The sequence below is a fragment of the Neoarius graeffei genome, chromosome 1 (assembly GCF_027579695.1).
Source record: "Neoarius graeffei isolate fNeoGra1 chromosome 1, fNeoGra1.pri, whole genome shotgun sequence".
Lineage (NCBI taxonomy): Eukaryota > Metazoa > Chordata > Actinopteri > Siluriformes > Ariidae > Neoarius > Neoarius graeffei.
Window position 1 is genome coordinate 51,928,006 of NC_083569.1, and position 24,383 is coordinate 51,952,388.

General features: G+C 42.4%; 2 protein-coding genes and 1 non-coding gene across 4 annotated transcripts in view; all 3 read right to left on the reverse strand.

Moving 5' to 3' along the window:
* dtx4a (deltex 4, E3 ubiquitin ligase a) overlaps positions 1-17,438 on the reverse strand; it is a 40,168-nt gene extending 22,730 nt beyond the window's left edge. Inside the window, exons 1-3 of the mRNA XM_060934074.1 lie at positions 17,074-17,438; positions 16,389-16,616; positions 8,820-9,744 (exon numbers count right to left, since the gene is read on the reverse strand). Of these exons, the coding sequence (XP_060790057.1) occupies positions 8,820-9,744; positions 16,389-16,599 (1,136 nt within the window). The 5' untranslated portion in view covers positions 16,600-16,616; positions 17,074-17,438. The remainder of the gene's footprint in view (positions 1-8,819; positions 9,745-16,388; positions 16,617-17,073) is intronic.
* Positions 17,439-17,652: 214 nt separating this feature from the next.
* On the reverse strand, positions 17,653-17,724 carry trnaa-cgc (transfer RNA alanine (anticodon CGC)). The gene has a single exon. It is a non-coding gene; the product is annotated as a tRNA-Ala (tRNA).
* Positions 17,725-18,129: 405 nt separating this feature from the next.
* si:ch211-119e14.1 (retrotransposon-like protein 1) lies at positions 18,130-21,204 on the reverse strand. Of its 2 annotated transcripts, XR_009654881.1 has the most exons (4): positions 20,406-21,204; positions 20,119-20,173; positions 19,224-19,284; positions 18,130-19,027 (listed from the first exon to the last, which is right to left on the reverse strand). XR_009654881.1 is itself a non-coding variant. In XM_060923627.1 (3 exons), the coding sequence occupies exon 3, from the start codon at positions 19,023-19,025 to the stop codon at positions 18,402-18,404; it is 624 nt and encodes a 207-aa protein (XP_060779610.1). In that variant the 5' UTR covers positions 19,026-19,027; positions 19,224-19,284; positions 20,119-20,330; the 3' UTR covers positions 18,130-18,401. The 2 variants fall into 2 exon arrangements, 1 of the variants encoding a protein (XP_060779610.1); XM_060923627.1 differs by lacking the exon at positions 20,406-21,204 and having other exon boundaries at positions 20,119-20,330.
* Positions 21,205-24,383: the final 3,179 nt, after the last annotated feature.

A 24,383-nucleotide genomic window follows, 5' to 3' on the forward strand; every position in this document is an offset into this window, starting at 1 on the left:
AGCCTCTTTTTTCCTCTCATGAAATTAATGAGATTTAGAAAAGAAAAAAAAGGGGGGGGGGGGGGGATTATAGCTTTGAAGACTTTACTGTGGTGGAAATATATACAAGTGCATGTGTACACGTACACACACACACACAGTTTCTAAGGTGGTGTTTACATTAGACCGTATCCGTCTCGTTTTCGTCGCGGATGCGCTGTCCGTTCACATTAAAACGCCGGGAAACGACTCCACAGGCGGAACAACTTGAATCCGCCAGGGCCCACGTATTCAACCCAGTTCGTATCTGATCCGGTGCTGTGTAAACATTGAGATACGAGGAAACGCAGTGCTGAGCTCTAGCTGACGTCGTCATTGGACAACGTCACTGTGACATCCACCTTCCTGATTCGCTGGCGTTGTTCATGCCACGTTGGTCATGTGACACGACTGCTGAAAAACGGTGCGGACTTCACTTCCTGCTATTGTTTCCGCCTTGTATCACCTTTTTGTTTTTCATTAAAGAGTATAAAAGTATGAATATAATGCTTTGCTATTCTTAATGTTGTTCATGGTAAGATGCAAATACTGCCCATTGTGTAGTTATGATTGTCTTTAGGCTTGCCATCCTTCCACTTGCAAGTGGTAAGTGACGCGCATGCCCGATATGCACTGGGATCACACACACAGCGGCTCAGTCCCGAATCACTGCTCGTGCGCTTCACTCGTGCGCTCTGTGAGCTGCGCAGGGCCGGAGTGCGCACCCTCCAGAGGGCACTCGCTGTTCAGGGCGGAGTGATTTGGAGCGCAGCCGCTGAGGAGGAAGCGCTGAGCCGCACTGACACATTTCAACTTATGTGCCGTCTAATTAGTCATGTGATTAGCGTATCCATGTATTGGCGTTGCTGTGTGCACGCGAATCGTTTTAAAAACGTTAATCTGATGATCTGCTGACACGGTCTAATGTAAACACCATCTAAATTTGTTTGTCATTGACCATGGAAGTGTTAGTACATATTAAAATTAAAAACAAACCAAAAAAAAAAACCTCTTAGTGAACTAATACATATAAACCAGTGACTTACAGTAATGTCATGTCCAAGTCCTGACTGCTCACTTTGGGTCCAAATTTCTGTCAAATAGGGAATGATTGACACACTAAAGGCACTTTTGTTCAGGAATGTAGTACATCAGGAAAGGGTTAAATATGAAGCTAAGCTAAAGAGGATATGAGGCTGGGATGGGTGCATGGTACTTTGTTTTAGTCGAAATTACAGAAACACCTGATTTTCTCCAGGCTGGAGTGATTGGTTAAGCTCTGTAAAATCTTGGGCGGTCTTCAACGTTATATCTAGCTTGCTCATTAGGGACCTAAACCTACATCAAAATTTCTCGGATATTTAATAAAACAATATTAAAAAGTGTGGTTTCTATATTAAACCACTGAATGTATTACGTTAAATAGTTTCATGCAGTAGTCCATAGACATCAGTATTCTGTTCACTACCAGGACTGTTAAATGATTCAAATCAAATTAATTTCGTTTGTGTTTAAGGAAAGAAATCCGGATGCAAGATTTAGATTCCGAAATCACCAAGCTAGATAAGACAAGTGGCAAGGGAAAAAGTAAATATAAGTGATAGGATCGATGAATATAAAAACATGGACAGCGTAGTGTCTCTAAACTGCAGTATCATGTGCCATTTTTCTCGTCTAAACTTTGCCATCTAGTGTCCAATTTGAACAGCGTGCTGATATCTGCATTTTTTTTTTTTTTTATCTTCCCCCAGAAATCAGGCGTTTTTTAAAACATGATTCTACTACATCATAAGGTGATGTGGATCCATCCATCCATCATCTGTAGCTGCTTTATCCTGTTCTGCAGGGTCGCAGGCAAGCTGGAGCCTATCCCAGCCGACTATGGGTGAGAGGTGGGGGACACCCTGGACAAGTCGCCAGGTCATCACAGGGCTGACACACAGACAAACAACCATTCACACTCCTGGTCAATTTAGAGCCAGCAATTATCCTAACCTGCAGGTCTTTGGACTGTCAGCCATCAGGCACTGGGCTCGAACCCAGAACCTTCTTGCTGTGAGGAGACAGAGCTAACCACTACACCACCGTGCCACCCAGAAGGTGTGGATACAATTAGAAAATACATGCTTGCCAGCCTTGACCACATGCCAGACCTTAGTATTGGAAGAAGGGGGCGGGGCCTACCAAATGAGTTGGTGTGCTTGACTTTGACCCTTATCTCTACTGTGCGGACTCTGGCTTCAAATTTGACATGCTGAATGAATTTTGACTTCCTTTCTATAGACCAGAAGTGCGTGAAGCCGCATGGATGGTATTCAGTCTAACCTGCGTTACTGTGATCTATTTCTTTCCCCATCGAAAATGTTCAGAAGACCGTAGGTGCTGTGAAATCTCAATAGACAGCAACAGAACTCCTACAGGACATGAAAATGGTGGGTGGCGAAGTGTTAGAGATGCTAATGCCAGAAGGTGGGGAAACCTTTAATCTTCTGCTGTTAATTACATATTCGCAACCTTACTGCTCTTCTTCAAATGCGATAAAACGTCTTTAGTGTCCATGCTGCCTTCTTAGCCGTGTCAAATCATTCCAGGGTGCCTACAAACAGAAAAATCAGCAAAAGCAAGTGGAAAGCCATCATGGAAATGCCCACTGGCTTTTCAAGAAACTTTCTGATTGGATTAAATCATGATATATTGCTGTAACAAGGTTTTAAACACAGCCCTACAGCCCTCTAATACCTTTAAACAAATTACTAAAATATCCAATCTTTTAAAAACTAATACACAATACAAAACACTGCATCAGCAGCAACATGCAGCTTCACAGAGAGCTAAAGAATGAGAGGAAGTGCTGTCCAACTGGCTGGGGTTCAGGTTCTCACCTGCCCCCCCCACCACACACACACACAGCACTAACTAACTAAGGCCAAGTTTACATTAGACCGTATCGGTCTCGTTTTCTTCGCGGATGCACTGTCCGTTTACATTAAACCGCCTGGAAACGGGAATCCGCCAGCGTCCACGTATTCAATCCAGATCGTGTCAGCTCCGGTGCTATGTAAACATTCAGAATACGCGGATACACCGTGCTGAGCTCTAGCTGGCGTCGTCATTGGACAACGTCACTGTGACATCCACCTTCCTGATTCGCTGGCGTTGGTCATGTGACGCGACTGCTGAAAAACGGCGCGGACTTCCGCCTTGTATCACCTTTCATTAAAGAGTATAAAAGTATGAAAATACTGCAAATACTGATCATTGTGTAGTTATGATTGTCTTTAGGCTTGCCATCCTTCCACTTGCAAGTGGTAAGTGATATGCGCTGGGATCACACACACAGCGGCTCAGTCCCGAATCACAGCTTGTTCACTTCACTCGCGCGCTCTGCGAGCTGCGCAGGGCCGGAGTGCGCACCCTCCAGAGGGCACTCGCTGTTCAGGGCGGAGTGATTTGGAGCGCAGGATGCCTGCGGAGCCGAGCGTATCCGTGTATCGGTGTTGCTATGTGCACGCAAATCGTGTATTGGTGTTGCTGTGTGCACACTAATCGTTTTAAAAACGTTAATCTGATGATCCGCTGATATGGTCTAATGTAAACATGGGCTAATTCAGCATATCTCATGCTCTCTCTAGTGGTTTAGAGCAAGACTTGGCACCTGTTGAGACTCATTGTACAGACCAAAAAAAAAAAAAAAAAAAACTATTTAAAATAATTTAAATGCAAAATAGGTGTTTCATGTTAGTAAACTACATTTTGCATGCAGGGGTTTCCTCTAGGTTGGTTTGTTTCCATTACCCATGTTAAGAAGTTTCCACTACATGTAAAAACTGAAATGAAGTTGTGGGTGCGTGAGAGAGAGTGTACACACAGGCCAAACTGAAAGTGACATTTCCTGACAGTAAACGTTCCTCTCCGTGTGACTGATCAGTATGCCACAGTCAGCGTGTGCTTGTCTGTTGGCTCGTCTGTGCTTCATTCCCATTTCTTCTCAGCTCCAGTCTGAAGCGTTCCAGTGTCTGAGATAGGCTTTTGTATTTAAAGGACAGCGTCTGTGTCTGTCACACACACACACACACACACACACACACACACACACACACACACACACCACTCAGCAAACAAACAACTCCTCCAGCAGCATCACCTTCGAAATGGACACGCACACACACACCGCATTGTGTTGCAAATACAAACCAAGCTGCCGCTTGCCGACAAAAGGTTGCTGTGGATACGCTCTGTGCACACACATGCATACTCTCACACACTTACACAATGGGGCTGCAGGGGCCCTGAAGAATGAACAGAGCCTGGGAACTGGGGAAGGAGAGAAGCACAGCGGAGCGAGACAAGTGGGGAACCTAATGAATGGGAGTGACCCGTTGACATTGATGGAAGACTCCCAAATCCAGTCGAGAACATTCCCTTTAATTTCCTTCATTTCCTATTCTCCATGCTAAAGAGACCGGGTTAGTAAGGACACTGGGTAGAAATGTAGTTATAAAATAACGCTGAAACTAAGTTTCTTTTTCGGGAAAAAAAAAAACCACAAACAAAACCACGTGTCCTTGAGCGCTGAGCTGTACAACATTAGGATTGTGAAGGAATTTTAGAACTCCGTCCTTCTTCACTTTCCACAGTTACATTTTCTGTTATGATCGCTTTACAGTTTTTTTTAAAAAATCCTTTTATCGGTTTTACTGTTTGATTTGTAGCTGTTTGTAGTAAAACAGTGAGCAAATTTCCTTGTCCCACCTCACCAAGCCTTCATATTTCACTGCAATTACACTACAAGTACAAGAAAACCATTTATAAAAAAAAAAAAAAAGCTACTGTTAGTTGCATGGGTCTGGTGTTTATTCTCTCCTAAGATGCCCGTACACAGAAAACAACAGCTACCAATCCATTATTAATGACTGCATTTCAGAGTGTGGGACTCCTTTCTCAACTTTACCCAACACCAAGCTAGATTTGCTTCACCATCAACTTTTAAAATCAGTTAAAAACTCTTAATTATGCTACAGTTGTTACTTTCCCATGCATCTCAGAACTGCTGTGGTTTCGATGTTTTTCCGGTACGACACGTAGAAGCGACAACCAATAACCATCAAAGAAAGTGAAAGACTCCTCGCTCTCGGCCACGTTTAAGGCCATGCAGCGACAGCTTTAACCACCAAGCAGGAAAACACAGCCTACATCATGCAGAGGCAGATCAGACGAAAAGCACAATCACAGCCGTCAAAGCAAAACCCAATTAGTTATTTCAGTTTCATGCACTAGTTGCATTCACATACAGTTGAAAGAAATATTATTTAAAAAAAAAAAAACCAACAACACATTGGACGTAAAAATCTGAGCATATTAATTCTCAAGCTGTACCCCCGATTCCTCCATACGCTTCATGAAACGTCTGTTTTTGCATTTATACATTATACACTTCCTGCTGCACGCTATATAGTTTTCAAATATTATTTTACACTATCAATTTCAAAATTTACATACTAGAGTATTGTCAGTACCAGTACTTTGGTGTTTAATGTAGCATCGGTTTCGAGGTAAAAATTTTGCCATCATGATCCCAGTACTGAACAACAAACCTGAATAGTCAAATATTAAACAAGTGTTAAATCAAACGTACTAAATTACAGTTTAGAACAACGTAGCCTTCTAGAACAGGTATATTTAGGGCCTTTTCCATTAAACAAAGGGCTGGAAAGAAACGTGGTTTTTGGTTTCCCTGCACAGAACATGACTTGTGAAAGGAGTTGTTTTCTCTGAAGATTATACAGAGATAAAAAAAAAAAAAAAAAAGACTTGAAATGAAACCAGGTGTGAAAATGCGTTATTAGGGCACTGCTGAGCACAAGAAACTGTGCGTCTTAATGGCAGTGCATGCACCCAAACACAGCCAGTGTGCCAATACTTCAATAATTAGTGAAAAGAAGTCAAAGTGCACACTTTAGTGACAAAATACAACACACAAAAAGCATTTCTTTTCAGTGCCTGACTATCAAATGCAATTCTACACTCACTGACCACTTTATTAGGAATACCTGTACACCAATTATCCATTCACCCAATCATGTGGCAGCAGCGCAAAGCGTATTATTCTATCCACATTCACTGGACATGAGCAATTTAACGCTCCAATTGGCTACTCTACTACTAGGATATCAGCTCATATACCGTGAGTGGAGAAAAACAAAATGGTGGCACGTGTTGCTGAACCAACCGAGGATGAAACAAAAACTCTATTCAAAAATACCGCCCACACACACACAAAATTATTGTTCTCAAGTATTTAAAAGAAACGGAAATAGCTAAAAGAATATAGCTCCCCCCACCAAATAGCGCCGGTTCCACACTCCAGTCGATAATGCACCTTTAAGTTGGTTTGCTAATTGCTAAAAAAAATCCTAAAGAAGAAGAAAACACCAAAAAATGCAAAAAAAAAAAAAAGCAACAAAATATAGTATTTAATGGTAAGAACATCTTTTTTTTCAAGAATTATTAAATTTTTTTCACAAATTGCTACTGTCATTTCGTCGGTTTGTTTACATTCAAGTGGAAATGATTTTGTCGGACTTTTGGTATAAAAAAAAGTTTTTATTTATCGAATCTGCAAAAAATAAAAATGCTCCGTTTCTCAAAATCCAGTGAATGTGGATAGAATAAAACAGTTGTTCCACTCAATCTCGTCGTACATGGCTCATAGCAGACTCAGCGCTACGCGCCTCATCGGCGATCAGCTCATGTACGACTCGATTTCATGGAATAACTGTTAATTATCATGAAGAGAGGAGAAAGTCCAGACTGGTTTGAGCTGACAGGAAGGTTATGGTAACTTAATAAATAACCAGTTCTTTACAGCTGTGGTGAGCAGAAAAGAATCTCAGAAAAACACATTGGGTTTTATTCCCATCAGCCAAAATTCCTATCAGGAACCTGAGGCTAGTGGGTACTGTCCAGTTTGGGTGAACTTGTGCCCACTGCAGCCTCAGACTGCTGCTTTTGGCTGATAGGAATAAAACCCAATGTGTTCTTCTGAGATTCTTTTCAAAGTAGCCGGCGTTTACCTTGATGACGCTTTGCACACTATTAGCATTATCTTAACCAGCTTCATGACAGAGTCACCTGGAACACTTAACTTTTGATAAGGCACACCTATTAATTGTAAATTAATGCAATTTCTTGCCTTCTTAATGCATTTAACATCAAACAGTAAGTAATAAATAATAAAAACAGTAAATAGCCCTATTCCACAACTCTAGTAATCCATATAATATCAAGAAGCACTCAACTAAGTAAAGAAACCACATCCATCATTATTATAAGACATAAAGTGACTTAATTAATAAAATTAAAGAAAATCTACTGAATTAGAAGGTGTGTCCAGACTTTTCACTGGTACTGTACTTTGTTTATACTTCAGCCTCCAATTAATTGAAACTGCTCGCATTTACAAAATAACACTCAAGCTAAGGCTTAAAGGAGAACTGAAGGCAAATTTATCATTATCAAAATTCTATTTCTCATTTTATTAAATAAGGGTGGTTAGTAGTTAGCGCTGTCGCCTCACAGCAAGAAGGTCCGGGTTCAGGCCCTCGCCGGCCACAGGGCCCTTCTGTGTGGAGTTTGCATGTTCTCCCCGTGTCCGCGTGGGTTTCCTCCGGGTGCTCCGGTTTCCCCCCACAGTCCGAAGACATGCAGGTTAGGTTAACTGGTGACTCTAAATTGAGCGTAGGTGTGAATGTGAGTGTGAATGGTTGTCTGTGTCTATGTGTCAGCCCTGTGATGACCTGGCGACTTGTCCAGGGTGTACCCCGCCTTTCGCCCATAGTCAGCTGGGATAGGCTCCAGCTTGCCTGCGACCCTGTAGAACAGGATAAAGCGGCTAGAGATGATGAGATGAGATGAGGAATGCATTTCTGACAGCTATTTTGTCGCTGCTGTAGCAAGTTATGAGTGTTTGAAATACGCTCTGTAATATATCAGTCCATATGTCAAAGCGATGGCTGTAAACAAGATTCGTTGAGACCTGTGCGAGACCTCGTAGGACAGAAATAAAACGTACAGCGGAAATCAACATGACCAACATCTGCCAATGCGGTCAAAAGACATGCGCGCCGTCTTTCGAATGCGGATATAATCAAGCCAAAAGTTGTTTGTTTTGATAGCAATCAGGAAAGTTTGAAAAAAAGTAGGCAGTAATAGTCATTTAAAACTTGTTTTTGTGCAATATTTCGTTTGGAAAACAGTTTTCAAAATGGCGGCACTGACACCTGGCTGACACATCACGTTTCGAAGTCTTGCACAAGTCTCGTGAAGATCGGGTGGATAAGCGACGCCTGCCGTGGACCAAACGAACCAAATTCAACATGGCTAAAAAACGAATAGGCCGATAAGTATAATATTTAATCGCAATTAGTTGCCAATACGAGTCACGATATAAAGGTTACTAAAACTGAATTGAATAACATGTTAATTAAGAAATAAAGCAAGTTTAAAAATTACTTCGGTTCCCCTTTAAGATCGCACAGCATGAATGAAGCCAAATTGTCAATGTGTAAGAGAAACATTTAAGTAATGTAAGTAAGAACAGATCTGGTCTACTACACTCTAGTGCTTATGTTATTATACTGGCCAAGTGAAGAATCAAGACGCATTCCCTCCATCACCTGTCAACTTCGTCCTCATCATCCTCAGCCTAATGACTTATTAGAATGTACTCTAGTTAACATCGACTTCATACCATTAATGCAGTAGGGATAGAGTAAAGGGCAGCTGTTGCTGTGGAAACTCACCCAGAGGCAATAAGTGCCCGTGATTGTGCCATGGCGATCCTCTGCAGTGCAGGACGGCTGAGGCCTGCCAGGCTGGCACGGGGTGGCACTGGGGCAGCACAGGCTGCTGAAGACACAGGGCCCAGGACTCGGGCTGAAGGGGTTGGAGCACATGTGGCAGTTGTGGAGATGAGGGCATTGGAGGATGTCTGGTTTGGTGGAGAGGTAGCATGAGGAGTAGAGGAAGGTGGAGGAGGTGGAGGAACAGTAGGGGGAGGAGGACGGGTGGAGGAAAGAGACAGAGCAGCCGTGGCAGAGTCCAGCACGGAGAGCGTGTGCGCAAACCCTCCGGCTGTTGTGGAGTTCCTGTGTGGCAGAGTGAGCGAGTACGTGTGGGCCCGCGGGGCAGTTTTTGGGCTCCTCGGCCTGGGCAGAGGCATGGCTTTGCGGCCCAGAGTCTGTGCCATGCTTGTGGTTTTGACACCCAAGACCAACATGCACTGTTGACACGAGCAAGGCTGACCGAGCGAAGTGATCGCTGAAGCAGGAAGGGCTCCACTAGGGTATGCGCTTCCGTTTCCTCCTCCGATCCCAGACACACTCATCCCCGAGTGTGCTGCACTCCCATTGGACGTCCAGGCATGAGGCTTAGGCAAAGGGCCTGAGACAAGGGGATAAGCCAAGTCACAGCGTCTTTGGATGCGACGCCGGCGCTGTGTCTGTCGGTTGATCTGCGTCATGCCCTGTAGATCGATAAGGTAGCAGAAGCCGAGTGGCGTCAGGTCCAGCCATGGTTGCTGGCGCTCGCGTGCTGCCTGGATGGCGATTCCCACTTCTGTGTCATATGGCGTCCATGTGCCCGAGTCGTTCTCCCACTCCCACACCCAGCCCTGCCCTGGAGCTGAGCGCGGGTCATAGAAGCTCCTCCGCACTGGTCGCAATGTACCTGCATAAATAAAATTAAATATGTCTTCAGACAGCACTTTTAGAAAAACCTTCCACTATACGGATATGACTTCATACACTGATGGCCACAATCATGTCTACAATTATACACTGGCTGAACAAGCACTTTATTAAGATGGGCTTTAAATACTATAAAACCTATAAGACTCAGCTTTGCTCAGTGAGTTAGTAGGATTACGAGACTTCCATGTCTCTGTTTCCACAGTGATCTAGAAAAGCAAACAAATTCTGCATGATTATGGAACGCATGTTTGGTCCACAAGTTAATCTGGGACAGACATACCAGGAACACATTAGACACACAAAAAAAAAAAAATTCCACAAGCAATTAGTACCTAAAGAATTCTGCGGTGCATAAAATTAAACAGACAGAGTATTCATTTGAGACCCCCCCAGCCCTACTGATGACCTCACTTGACAGCTATTCGTCCCTTTCCTCCTCTTGGTTTTTGGAGTAATGGGCTGTTGCCCTTCATTTTTCTCCCTCCCTCCATGTCCCCATGTGGAGCACTCAAGTCAGCCTTGCACAATGGCCTTTGTCAGTTAGAGGAGGGTGATTGAGTCTCCCAAAACTCCTAGCTGCCAACAATCCACCCCTTTGTTTTATTTTAGTTGCACTCCCTGTTACAGACACAATTTCCAACATCACTTAGGCAGATGAGCACTATGAGGTTTAATCTCTCTGCGCATTTCATTACTTGTACAAAAACTTGTTTGTAACAACATGCAAAGAAAAAAAAAAGTTTAATATTTCAAAACTAAATACTGCTCATGGCCTGAAATTTAGGCAGTCTTTCCCAAACAGGTGGGCACTTTCACTACAACAGATAAACAGATGTTAAAACACAATAAATCTGCATTCAAATAGCACACTTACACCAAAGCCAAACGAACCTCCTCGGTCATTACTAATGCATTTCACAAGTTTTGGGCCCCTGTGAAAATGCCGTGTCTTGAATATGCAAACTATTTTACAACCAAGACCCCCGAAGAGCCTTCTCAACCCAGGTGCCCTGAGCAGACAGTTCTACTATCCCCAACAAACCCCGTCCATCCCAAACCATGAAACACCAAAAAGCGGTGTAGTGGTTAGCACAGTCGCCTCATAGCAAGAAGGTTCTGGGTTTGAGCCCCGTGGCCGGCGAGGGCCTTTCTGTGTGGAGTTTGCATGTTCTCCTCGTGTCTGCGTGGGTTTCCTCCGGGTGCTCTGGTTTCCCCCACAGTCCAAAAGACATGCAGGTGGCCTTGGGCTGAGGTGCCCTTGGGCGAGGCAATGAACCCCCAACTGCTCCCTGGGCACTGTAGCATAGCTGCCCACTGCTCTGGGTATGTGTGTGTGCTCATTGCTCACTTGTGTGTATTCGCTGCTTCAGATGGGTTAAATTCAGAGGATGAATTTCACTGTGCGTGTGACAAATTATTTTTCTTCTTCTTAAGATACCTTGAATCTAGCATAATCTCTTCTCATGTATGTGCTTCTTGTTCCCATTCTCAACATCAGCTTTGTACATTACTGTATGAATGAATGGTGTTTGGGAAGTGGTCTAATCTTTCAAACAGCTATGCTTTATTTATAACATTACGTAAACATCAGTCAACCTGGAAAAAGCTGCTGTGTGTCACTAAGGCTGAATTCTGGGAAAAACCAAAAATGACAACAAAAAAAAAAAAAGGGGGGGGGGGGGGTGTGTCTCATCTCTCACCTCATTATCTCTAGCCGCTTTATCCTTCTACAGGGTCGCAGGCAAGCTGGAGCCTATCCCAGCTGACTACGGGCGAAAGGCGGGGTACACCCTGGACAAGTCGCCAGGTCATCACAGGGCTGACACATACAGTATGTTTACATGCACATCTAAATCGAGCTGCTGTTGGTAATCGAGCTGAAGGTCCCAGCAGGGTGCCAGAGAAATCAAATCCTACATGCACACAATGAAATCGAGCTATTGTGTGAGGTGCATTGTGCACCCGAGCCACAGGTGGCGCAACACGCCCCATTGTGTTGGTACACTTCCGGTTGTCGTCATGAAGAAGAGCTATTCAAGAGTGTAAACAAAGTTATCAGTTCCGTGTTCTCCATTGCGCGTTTTTCTCCTGTCCATGAATTTTAATATATTCAACTCCTTAAGCTGAATGAGCATGAACTCTGTCTCCTCATTGCTCCAGAAGTGCACGTTTCTGCTTGCCTGTGGCAGTGTGGGCGTGGTCAAGCGCCGATCTGTGACAGGAGGGCGGAGCCAGGGAAGGTGAGTGGCAGAATCACTTCACCTGACGGTAATTAACCTGTGTTTGTGTGTCTTCCCAGTAACCGCGCCCTATTTAAGGAGGCAGAGGGAGAGCAGAGGGGAGAGCTCATCCTGGGACTAGAACACAGCGCGCGCATGTGTGTTTTTTTCTCTCAAGAATAAAAGTAGGCTGTTAAACTGAAGAGTCTGACAATAAAAAGCCTATTAGTACCAGAAGCTTTGTCCTGCCGTCCTCTGTGCTCCACCCACACTTTAGAGAGCTCTACATCGCCATTTTCTCTTCTTCGTTTGTTCCTCCTGACCTCTTCTGCTGCTCGCTACTACTGTTGTCATGCCGACCGAGGCTGTTGTGTTTCCCGCTTGTGGTCTCGTCACTCGTCACTTCCGGAAGTAGCTCGACAACTAGCTCGATAGGGTATACATGCACAAAGTAGCTCGGCAGAAATCGCATAAACTAGGTCGTGTAGCTCGATTCCGAGAAATCAAGTTCGGTTCAATTTCAGCTGAATTAAGGTGTATACATGGCATTTTGAACTTCGATTTCAGTCGAGCAACGGCAGAAGTTCGATTGTTTCTATGTGCATGTAAACGTAGTGAGTGACACAGACAACCATTCACACTCACACCTACGGTCAATTTAGAGTCACCAGTTAACCTAACCTGCATGTCTTTGGACTGTGGGGGAAACCGGAGCACCCGGAGGAAACCCACGCGGACACGGGGAGAACATGCAAACTCCGCACAGAAAGGTCCTCGCCGGCCACGGGGCTCGAACCCGGACCTTCTCGCTGTGAGGCGACAGTGCTAACCACTACACCACCATGCCGGGGGGGTGGTGGTGTTGCTTTGACCAAATTTGAGTTTGTGTGTCAGTAAAATACTTTAGAGCCATCTCTATTTTAAGAAAAAAATAAGTGTTTGACCAAAACAATAGCTGTTTAAGGTTAATTCATAACTGTGTTCACAATCCAAACACGTTTTTAGATAGTTACATGCCATAGTGAACTGAACATAAACCTATATTTTCATTTCATTCCTGTGCCTTCACATGTACAGATGACAGAAAAAAATTAAAATGTTTAAATGATCAAACTGTATTAAATTAATCCTCACTGATGTTAAGAAGCCCTTATTTGTCACATACACACTTGAGCACAGTGAAATTCATCCATCTGAAGCAGTGAACACATGCATGCGCACACACAAGTGAGCAATGAGCGCACACACACACATACCCAGAGCAGTGGGCAACTACGCTACAGCACCAAGGATGCAGTTGGGGGTTTGGTGCTTTGCTCAAGGGCACTTCAGCCCAAGGCCACCCCATGTTAACCTAACCACTTGTTTTTTTTTTTTAACTGTGGGGGGAAACCAGAGCACCCACAGGAGAACATGCAAACTAAACACAGAAAGGGCTTGAACCCAGAACCTTCTTGCTGTGAGGCGACAGTGCTAACCACTACACTACCGTACTGCCCTGTGATAGTTGAGCAGACACAGATCATTCATTCGTTAATTTTTTATACTGTGTATCCATTAAGGGTTGTGAGTGAATTGGAGCTAATCCCAGCTGACTCTGGGTGAGAGGTGGGGTACACCCTGGACAGGTCGCAAGACTATCGCAAGCAGGACTAACACAGACGAACAACCATTCACACTCACACCTCTGGGCAATTTAGGACTGTGGGAGGAAACTCCCATAGGTACGAGAAGAACATCCAAACTCCACACAGAAAGGCCCAGGTTTGAACCCAGAACCTTTTTGCTGTGAGCTGACAGAGATCAGTCAAGTGAAAATACAAAGATGAGGCTCATGAGTGACTTGGGTGGTGATACAGAGGTTGATAAAAGTAATGACTCGTTTCACATCGTTATCTTTAAAATGTGGTAGTGATGTTCTTCCACGAGTAAACGATGCGAGAACTGTTGAGTTAGTCAAGACATCTTTGAGTGAAACCAGCATGGAATCTTTACAAGAACATTTCTTGCGTTTCACTTTTCAGGTCAACCTGTGGTGGAGATGAGCTTGCACATGAAAGAGAAGCATAACAACCCTGGAGTTCCCTAATATGTAATGGGTTTTCCCAGGCAAACCACACAAACATGAGAGTCATAACAAAGACTGAGTGCCTATGATTTGGAGAAGAATATTTTGACTTCTGGTATGATGCTATTTTTAGAGCCATGTTCTAAAAATAGAGCAAGGCTCTATTTTCTTCCTAGGAAGAAGAAACACCACACTGTCAGAAACAGGGGTACAGGGTGGCATGGTGGTGTAAATGGTTAGCATGGCTGCCTCACAGCAAGAAGGTTCTGGGTTCAAGCCCAGTGGCCAGCGAGGGCCTTTCTGTGTGGAGTTTGCATGTTCTCCCCGTGTCTGCGTACAGGTGCTCCGGTTTCCCCCACAGTCTAAAGACATGCAGGCTGGGTTAATATGGGACGGCCTTGAGCGAGGCGCCTAACTCCCAACTGCTCCCTGGGTGCTGTAGCATAGCTGCCCACTGCTCTGGGTATGTGTGTGCGCTCATTGCTTCAGGTGGGTTAAATGCAGAGAAGCGTGTGAATAAAGTTCTTCTTACAGTAGAAGGGTACCATTTCTGTCCCCCAAGGTACAATCTACACCAAGGGCTCATTATTGGACCTCAAGGTAACTACAGTATGGAGCCCTTTTATATTAGGGAACACTGGAGTTCCCTAAGATGTAATGGGTTTTCCCAGGCAAACCACACAAACATGAGTCATAACAAAGGCTACGTATACGGAGTGACTGATTTGGAGAAGAATATTTTGATTTTTCGTATGACGCTCTAAAAATAGAGCAAGGCTCTAGTTTCTTCCTAGGAAGAAGAAACACCACACTGTCAGAAACAGGGGTACATGGTGGTGTAAATGATTAGCATGGTTGCCTCATAGCAAGAAGGTTCTGGGTTCAAGCCCAGTGGCCAGCGAGGGCCTTTGTGTGGAGTTTGCATGTTCTCCCCGTGTGGGTGCTCCGGTTTCCCCCACAGTCCAAAGACATGCAGGTTAGGCCAATTGATGGCTCTAAATTGACTGAGTGTGAATGGTTGTCTGTGTCTATGTGTCAGCCCTGCGATAACCTGGCAACTTGTCCAGGGTGTACCCCGCCTCTCACCCATAGTCAGCTGGGATAGGCTCCAGCTTGCCTGCGACCCTGTAGAACAAGATAAGCGGCTACAGATAATATATGGATGGCTCTATTTTCTTCCTAGGAAGAAGAAAACACCACACAGGTGGTTAGCACGGTTGCCTCGCAGCAAGAAGGTTCTGGGTTCAAGCCCAGCAGCTGGCGGGGGCCTTTCTGTGTGGCGGGTTTCCTCCAAAGACATGCAGCTTAGGTTAATATGAGACGGCCTTGCAGAGGCGATTCTAGAGTCTGCTGTGGCCCCAAACAAAAATTTCCAGGGGGCACTTCTGACCAGTGTTCATCACCAATGCGTTATAAATAATCTGACACCAACGAAAAATGTATGAAACCAAAGTTTTTTTAAACTCCAAATGTGAAAATGCAAATGGTAAAGAACAATAAAAAAAACAAAATAAATAGCTACACTACCGTTCAAAAGTTTGGGGTCACCCAGGCAATTTTGTGTTTTCCATGAAAAGTCACACTTTTATTTACCACCATAAGTTGTAAAATGAATAGAAAATATAGTCAAGACATTTTTTTGAGCATTTAATCGACCCCACAAATGTGATGCTCCAGAAACTCAATCTGCTCAAAGGAAGGTCAGTTTTATAGCTTCTCTAAAGAGCTCAACTGTTTTCAGCTGTGCTAACATGATTGTACAAGGGTTTTCTAATCATCCATTAGCCTTCTGAGGCAATGAGCAAACACATTGTACCATTAGAACACTGGAGTGAGAGTTGCTGGAAATGGGCCTCTATACACCTATGGAGATATTGCACCAAAAACCAGCAGCTAGAATAGTCATTTACCACATTAGCAATGTATAGAGTGGATTTCTGATTAGTTTAAAGTGATCTTCATTGAAAAGAACAGTGCTTTTCTTTCAAAAATAAGGACATTTCAAAGTGACCCCAAACTTTTGAACGGTAGTGTAAGCCCTCGGGCCCCGACTCTCAGGTGGCCCCTGGGCCCCAAGCAGTTGCCTGTTCACAAGCTGCTCTGGGTGTGTGCGCACGCTCATTGCTTCAGATGGGTTAAATCCAGAAAGAGTTGTACTGGATCTCAGGGTAACTACTGTACAAGTACTACAGGGCCCTTTTTAGGGCCAAAAAGGTGCATACATGCAAGTACCTTAGAGAGTAACACGCCAGAAAGGTTCAATAGTGTACTTTGTTTTCTGAGAGTGTAGAGACAGGCCTTATGTTGTGAACAGGTTGAAAATCGTGCTCTCACCAGTGTCTTGGCGGAACTGGTGCATGGAGTGCAGGTCGATAATGTAGGGCGAGAGTCTGGAGTCGACCTGGCCGAGCGCTACGCTGCCTGCGCCGCGAGTCTCTCCGCGGATCACCGCCTCGATGTGATGCGACACAGCCGGACTGTAGGGCCTCCAGCGGCCGTGCTCGTTCAGCCATTCCCACACCACCACCGCCGAGGCCAGCAACATTTCACTCTCACACACACCTGCGGAGAAACAAAAGGAAAGGAACCGCGTCACACAGTCAGTCAGTCAGAGCAGCGTCTTCTTCATCTGCAGCAGTCAGTCACAGTCTCTCTCTCCCTCTCTCTAGAGATTCACAGCTCAGCTGACACCATCGACGTTTCGCATCACCTCAGAAGTTCACCATAAATACACACCATTAAATACTGCTCACTATCAGCCACTTGAACTAACCAGGACACTTCCGGAAGCTTGGCATGGCCATTTAAATAAATAGCTACAGCCTAGCTAAAGGCTAACAGCTCTGTTTAAGGCAAGTCATAGTGAAGAAGAAGAAGAAGAAATTAGCATTGTTTGCTAACTAAAACAGAATACAAACGCATCCTGTGTGGAATTTCCAGCTAGCTAGCTGTCGCCTTTAATCACTGCGATACTACGAAGGAAGACCTCGTTATTTCAGAGAAACAACGACACACTTACCTGAAGAAAAAAGATCTTATGCGTTCAGCTGCGAGTTCATTTAAATAACCCAAGGCGAGTCATGATGCCGGCTAGTCTTCCTCAGACATCTTGATTTGGACAGTTAGCAAAACCGTGTGTGTGTGCACGCGCGCGCGTGCCCGTGTGTGTATGTATATATGTCCAATTTTCCAGCAGAGCTCGCGACCTCCTTTCGAGTTTTACTAATGCTGACATTCATCAGTTGTATAATAAATCCCTGGGATTAAACGCACTGCTACCTTTTTAATTCCACTACAGGAAGTGTCCACACTTTAAAAACAACACACTATATTTAATACTAAGCTGAGCTTCGGCTCCGCTACGTTTTGCGGGCATTGATTCGTTTCCACGCCCACCGCCGTCCACCAACCAATCACATTCAGCATAGCCACTTCCTGCTTTATCAGTCTCCGCCCCTTCCAGTGAGGAAATTATTCTGTACATTATGACTTAGAGTGAAATGCAACTGCGAAAATTTTGATAATTATTTAAAAATATATGATTAGTTTATTTGATGAGGAAAAGCTACTGTTTTATTTATTTTTAAAGAAAATATTGTGGAGATGCCGGGGATTGAACCCGGGACCTCATACATGCGAAGCATGCGCTCTACCACTGAGCTACATCCCCTTATACAATAGTATGAGCTGATTTAAAATATACTAGTCAACTGAAAAATGCATTAAAATGCACTTATTTTATCTATACGAACACTTGGAATTTTTTTTTTAGGTATTTTCAATATACAGTGAAATTATTATTTAAATTATGTTTTCATTTGATTTGCCCTCATAGCTTACTGACATCGATAATTATTATTTTTCTTATTTTATTCCACCCTACTCGATAAATGTATTTATTTCATTTTATTCATATGTTATTTGGCACAAAAGCAAACTAGATAGATAGATAACAAGACTAAAGAGGAGATAGTGTATTCATTTTTCATTAATTTGGTAAAACAATGCTAAATGCTAGGCCTTTATTTCAGTCTCTTGAAAACCTTCATACAGCATGAAAGAAAACACCAAAATATATGATTTAAGGACATTTATTTAAAAAAAGCATGTACAGTTTTTTTGAAAAAATATATTCTCAGAACAAAAAAATAAACCTTTACACAAAATATGCTAATAACAACAATAAGCTATGGATAGGAAAATCTGATGAATATATTGGGTTTATTATTATTATTTTCAAGAACAACATAATGTAAATCACTCCATCATTCCAAGACAAACATCCTCAAATCTACAACACAATTTTCTCTTAATGAGCCTCATATTTAAGCGAAAGCCTTGTATATTTCACAAAGCTGTTATGTTAGTCTCTTCTGTTTTCTCCCCAGACCAAATGGCGCTGCCAGAAAATGTCTTCAGGTCAACAAGTAAGCCAACTCTTTCTTCATCCTTCACATCTTTGTCTTTTTTACTGTCATCTCCTTTTGCTTCATCTTTTGCCACATCATCTTCTTCTTCCTCCTCCTCTTGTTCTTCTTCGTTTTCCTTGCTGTTATTCTTCTTTACTCTCTCCTTTAGGTCAATGCTGGAATAGTCATCTGATGAATTGCAATGTTCCTGGTCCTTCTCTTCTGTCTTGTTCTCATTTTCACTGTGGTCTTGCCCTGCATCTTCTTCCTCTCCTTCTTCTCCGTCATTGTTCCCAGCTTCATTACTGCTTAAAGCTTGCTCCTCATCATGGGTTCGAGACCTTAAGCGATCACCTAACCTGGTCTCCACCACTGCAATGCCTTGTATCACACGATCACGAAGGCCTCCCTCACCTAAAACAAGCCGCTGGATGGTATATTCATCCTTTGTTTCGTAGTTCAGTCGCTTGTAGAGGTATAGCAGTAGAAGAACAAGGAGGACCAGGATGAATAAGAGAATTATGACAGTTCGAGTGTTGTCTACATTGGAGTCTGACATCATCACTGAGGAAAAGAGAGAGAGAGGAAGCAGATTGTAAGCAAGTAAACTAAACACTATTGAACTGGTATCCTTAGAAGTCTTCAGAGTACTCAGCAAACATGATGAAATCATGAAACTTAAAAAAGGGTTTTAAAATACAACATCATCAAAAAATGACAAAAAATAATAATCTATGAAATAATTGACAGCCTGGTATACCTTTTTAATAACGGTGCGTTATTTCATCTGAGAAAATTCCACCACATCTGTATCATAGAGTCTGTGAGGAAAAAAACAAACTTAAGTTTCCTTTTTTTTTAGCAGTTAAGAAATCTAGCAAAAATGTTGAGTGCTTTAGAGCAGAAACATATCTACTGCAAAACTCTCACACAGGAAGCACCTGTGGTCTGTTTTTTTAAGTAGTTGTTCACCATCTTAGTCTTCTAGCATATGACATATCACTTTTAAAATAAGCAACTTAAGAATAGGATAAATGAACATTAAATCATATGTGATTCTTAGAAAGAGGTTTTGCTGAAGTGGAAAAAAACATAACCGTTATATATTATTGTTAAACTTTGGAACTTTGCCATCTATTTCATCAGGCTATATATAGATACACACACACACACACACACACATATATATATATATATATATATATATATATATATATATATATATATATATATATATAATCAAAGATTGCAGTTTGTTCTTATGAGTAGCATTAGTTTGTGATGATTACATTAGTTGTGAAGATGCCAATTGTGTCAAGAAACATATTAACACGCAAACCAAGTACACTGAAGTTAAAAGGAAATTTGGCAGTAAATCTACATAATTTTGCTGCATTCTTAATTAAATCAGTACAACCGAAGCACAGTTATCAAAGCCTATGTACACGGCGCTGATGTTGTTCTTTACAACATTAAATCAAAATGTTATAATTGCAAATGAACATGTATGTGAACAGCACCGACAGATGTCAATTAGGAGACGAAAGAATATCAAATATCTGCAGTATTTACTTTTATATTTATTTATTCATTCATTCATTCATTCATTCATATTCTATTCTATTTTCATGGTAATACTAAAATCTGTTACTTACCGCTACTTGGTTGTCCTTTAGCCTATATGAGCTGGCAAGAGACCATGTAGGTGTGCTGTGCAGAAAGAAAAAAAGAAGAAAAAGAGGGTGGAGATAAAGCAGTGCCTTGAATTGGCTCTAAAATAGATATACTATACTCTTTCTACATATAAAATAATGATATATAATGTATGCACCACTTAATTCTGTCTATTGTAGACCCAACTCAACAAATACATCTTAATCTCTAAATCTGTCAACAAACAAATAAATAAATGTTTCATCAAGATTTTTTACATGGACATTACCTGTGTAGAATTGTAGACCATTTCTGATGTTAGAGAAATCACAGTCTATGAGTTATTTTCATTATAGCACATATACCTTGTAAAATATTTCATGTTGGTTATTTTCTTTAGGAATTGAAGTTAAAAACAAGGCTTGCAACTCAGTGTTGGTTTTTCATACAGGAAGGATTGCCCTGAACACTTTACTGAGCGATAACACACCCGACGACTAGTTCCTCAGATACCACATCCTGTTGTGTGCATTTGAACACTCAAAACTTGATACAGAAGAGAAAAAAAAAACTATGCATGAACATGACATGTAACCTATAAATTGTTTTTCTGAGAACATATACACTGTCAAGCAAGGCAATTCCAAGCATCAATTTTAATCAGTTCAAACTAGGTCTTTAATTAACTCTGTATATTAATGTAGTTTTTAAATGGAATAAAACATGAAAAAGAACTCAAGAACTTAAGTTACCTTGTTAGAGCTACTGTGAGTGAGTCATTAGTTTAATGGACAGAGTTAACATGACAAATAGATCAATCATCACACATATTACTCATTACCATGTGTACAGCTTGAGCGTAAGCATGGTATTAGGTGATACAAATCACTGAGAATGTTTCTTCTCAAAAATAAACAACAACAACAAGAAACAGTAAAGAAAAACAACAGTGAAACGTGCTGTGAAAAGGAAGAAGTGTAGGAGGTTTATTTAAGGAGCAGGGTGTCACACCTCAAGGCTTGTGTGCATTTGAACAAAACATTGAATAAAACATGAAAAAGAACTCAAGAACTTAAAAAAAAAACAACCAAACAAGCAGTTACCTTGTTACCTCACCTCAAGACAGTTTCTTGAGAGTAACAGAAATGTCTTCGACTGAGGCTTAGACTGTTCATGCTATTCATGCAATAGGACATGAGAGGGGTGTGTTACATTTCACGCCTTCCAGTGTCAGCTTCTTAATGACTTCTACTCATGCGTCATCATAGAACTCTTTTATTCTTAAAACTTTCAAGAAAAAAAAATCACTTGAAGAAAATAACACATCAGTAAGATATATACACTCACTGGCCACTTTAATAGGAACTTGTTCTTGATTAAGATCTCTGTTCTTGGCTGGCAGGACTGGAACCCAATGTGGGCTTCTGGTGTTGCATGCTGAGATGCTTTTCTGCTCAACACGGTTGTAAAGAGTGATTATATGCATTACTATATCCTTCCTGACAGCTCAAATCAATCTGGCCATTTTCCTCTGACCTCTCTTATCAAGCAGACATTTCCACGCGCGGGGCGGCACGGTGGTGTAGTGGTTGGCACTGTCGCCTCACAGCAAGAAGGTCCGGGTTCGAGCCCCGTGGCCGGCGAGGGCCTTTCTGTGTGGAGTTTGTATGTTCTCCCCGTGTCCGCGTGGGTTTCCTCCGGGTGCTCCGGTTTCCCCCACAGTCCAAAGACATGCAGGTTAGGTTAACTGGTGGCTCTAAATTGACCGTAGGTGTGAATGTGAGTGTGAATGGTTGTCTGTGTCTATGTGTCAGCCCTGTGATGACCTGGCGACTTGTCCAGGGTGTACCCCGCCTTTCGCCCGTAGTCAGCTGGGATAGGCTCCAGCTTGCCTGCGACCCTGTAGAACAGGATAAAGTGGCTAGAGATAATGAGATGAGATGAGGTGAGATTTCCACACACAGAACTGCCACTTACTCAGTGTTTTTTTTGTTTTTCCCACCATTCTGTGTAAACTTTAGAGAGTGTTGTGTGTGAAAACCCCAGGAGATTAGCAGTTTCTGAAATACTCAAACCAGTCCATCTGGCTTAAACCAACACCCATACCACAGTGAAAGTCACACTTTGAGATCACAATTTTTCCCACTCGGATGTTTGAAGTGAATATTAACTGAAGCTCTTGATTTGTATCTGCATGATTTTATGCACTGTGCTGCTCTCAAAGGATTGGTTGATTAGAGAACGGCATCAAACAGCAGGTGAATGGGTGTTCCTAATAAAGTGGCTGGTGAGTGTACATATATACATATAGGCTGTATATACCTATACACAGCCCCAAATCAGAAAAAGTTGGAATGGTATGTTAAAATTGAAATTAAAACTGAGAACAATGATTTGTAAATAATCGTTGACCTGTATTGCACTCAAAACAGTACAAAAGCACTTTATTCAATGTTTTACCTCACAAATTTTAGTGTTTTTCAAAACACACACATATTTAAATATTGATTCTTGCAGCACATTTAAAAAAAAAGCTGTGTCAGTAAAGCATTTGCCACTTTATAATGTTGCCATTCCTTCTCACAGCACTTAAAAGATGTTTAGGGACTGAAGTCACCAAGTGATGATGCATTTCAGGTGTTATTTTGTCCCATTCTTCCTGCAAACAGGTCTTAAAGGGAACCCGCAGAGAAAAATAAACATAGGATAGAAATATTATACATTTTGCACAAATACATTTTGACTCCCCTGTATTATTACACTGTGTTACATAAAGCAGTGCTTTAAAATTCTTTTGTATTCCTGTTCACTTAAGGGCACAGCCATATTGTCCGACTCGTACCCTAATTTTAAGGACTCATGACTTGACTTGGACTTGAGCACTGATGACTCAGACTTGGACTCGGATTTTTTCTTTATTTTTTGTAACATGCCATAATAATTTGTCATAAGATACTTATATCTACATTAATTTTTATACTAATTTTGTGCAAGAGAATGCACATTCACTTGTTCATACTTGTACGTCATGTTCAGGGACAAACTAACGTTAACGGCGCTAAAATGCCTGGAGAGAAGCCCCTAGGATTGTCCGCTTTGCTTATACAACCCCGATTCCAAAAAAGTTGGGACAAAGTACAAATTGTAAATAAAAACAGAATGCAATAATTCACAAATCTCAAAAACTGATATTGTATTCACAATAGAACACAGACAACATATCAAATGTCGAAAGTGAGACATTTTGAAATTTCATACCAAATATTGGCTCATTTGAAATTTCATGACAGCAACACATCTCAAAAAAGTTGGGACAGGGGCAATAAGAGGCTGGAAAAGTTAAAGGTACAAAAAAGGAACAGCTGGAGGACCAAATTGCAACTCATTAGGTCAATTGGCAATAGGTCATTAACATGACTGGGTATAAAAAGAGCATCTTGGAGTGGCAGCGGCTCTCAGAAGTAAAGATGGGAAGAGGATCACCAATCCCCCTAATTCTGCACCAACAAATAGTGGAGCAATATCAGAAAGGAGTTCGACAGTGTAAAATTGCAAAGAGTTTGAACATATCATCATCTACAGTGCATAATATCATCAAAAGATTCAGAGAATCTGGAAGAATCTCTGTGCGTAAGGGTCAAGGCCGGAAAATCATACTGGGTGCCCGTGATCTTCGGGCCCTTAGACGGCACTGCATCACTAAAGCCTCGGTCACAACCAGCCATACGTGCTCCTACGGCCAGTCTACATGCAAAAAACGCAAGAAATGCACGGAGGGCGCACGTGTGAAGTGCTGATTTTCGAGCCGTAGACTGGCCGCAGACCGGCCGCAGAGGTTCTTTGTCATGTCAAACAAACTCTACGGGCGCTTACGTTTTTTTCAGGTTGCAAGACAAACTTGCGGCCAACGTGCGTCTTTCTCTACGAACAAAAAAAAACGCAGCGATTTGGGAAACGCCAAAAATCGCACGGCCAAAAAATCGTACGTCCGGTTGTGACCTTGGCTATACAGGCATGCTTCTCTATTGGAAATCACAAAATGGGCTCAGGAATATTTCCAGAGAACATTATCTGTGAACACAATTCACCGTGCCATCCGCCGTTGCCAGCTAAAACTCTATAGTTCAAAGAAGAAGTCATATCTAAACATGATCCAGAAGTGCAGACGTCTTCTCTGGGCCAAGGCTCATTTTAAAATGAACTGTGGCAAAGTGGAAAACTGTTCTGTGGTCAGACGAATCAAAATTTGAAGTTCTTTATGGAAATC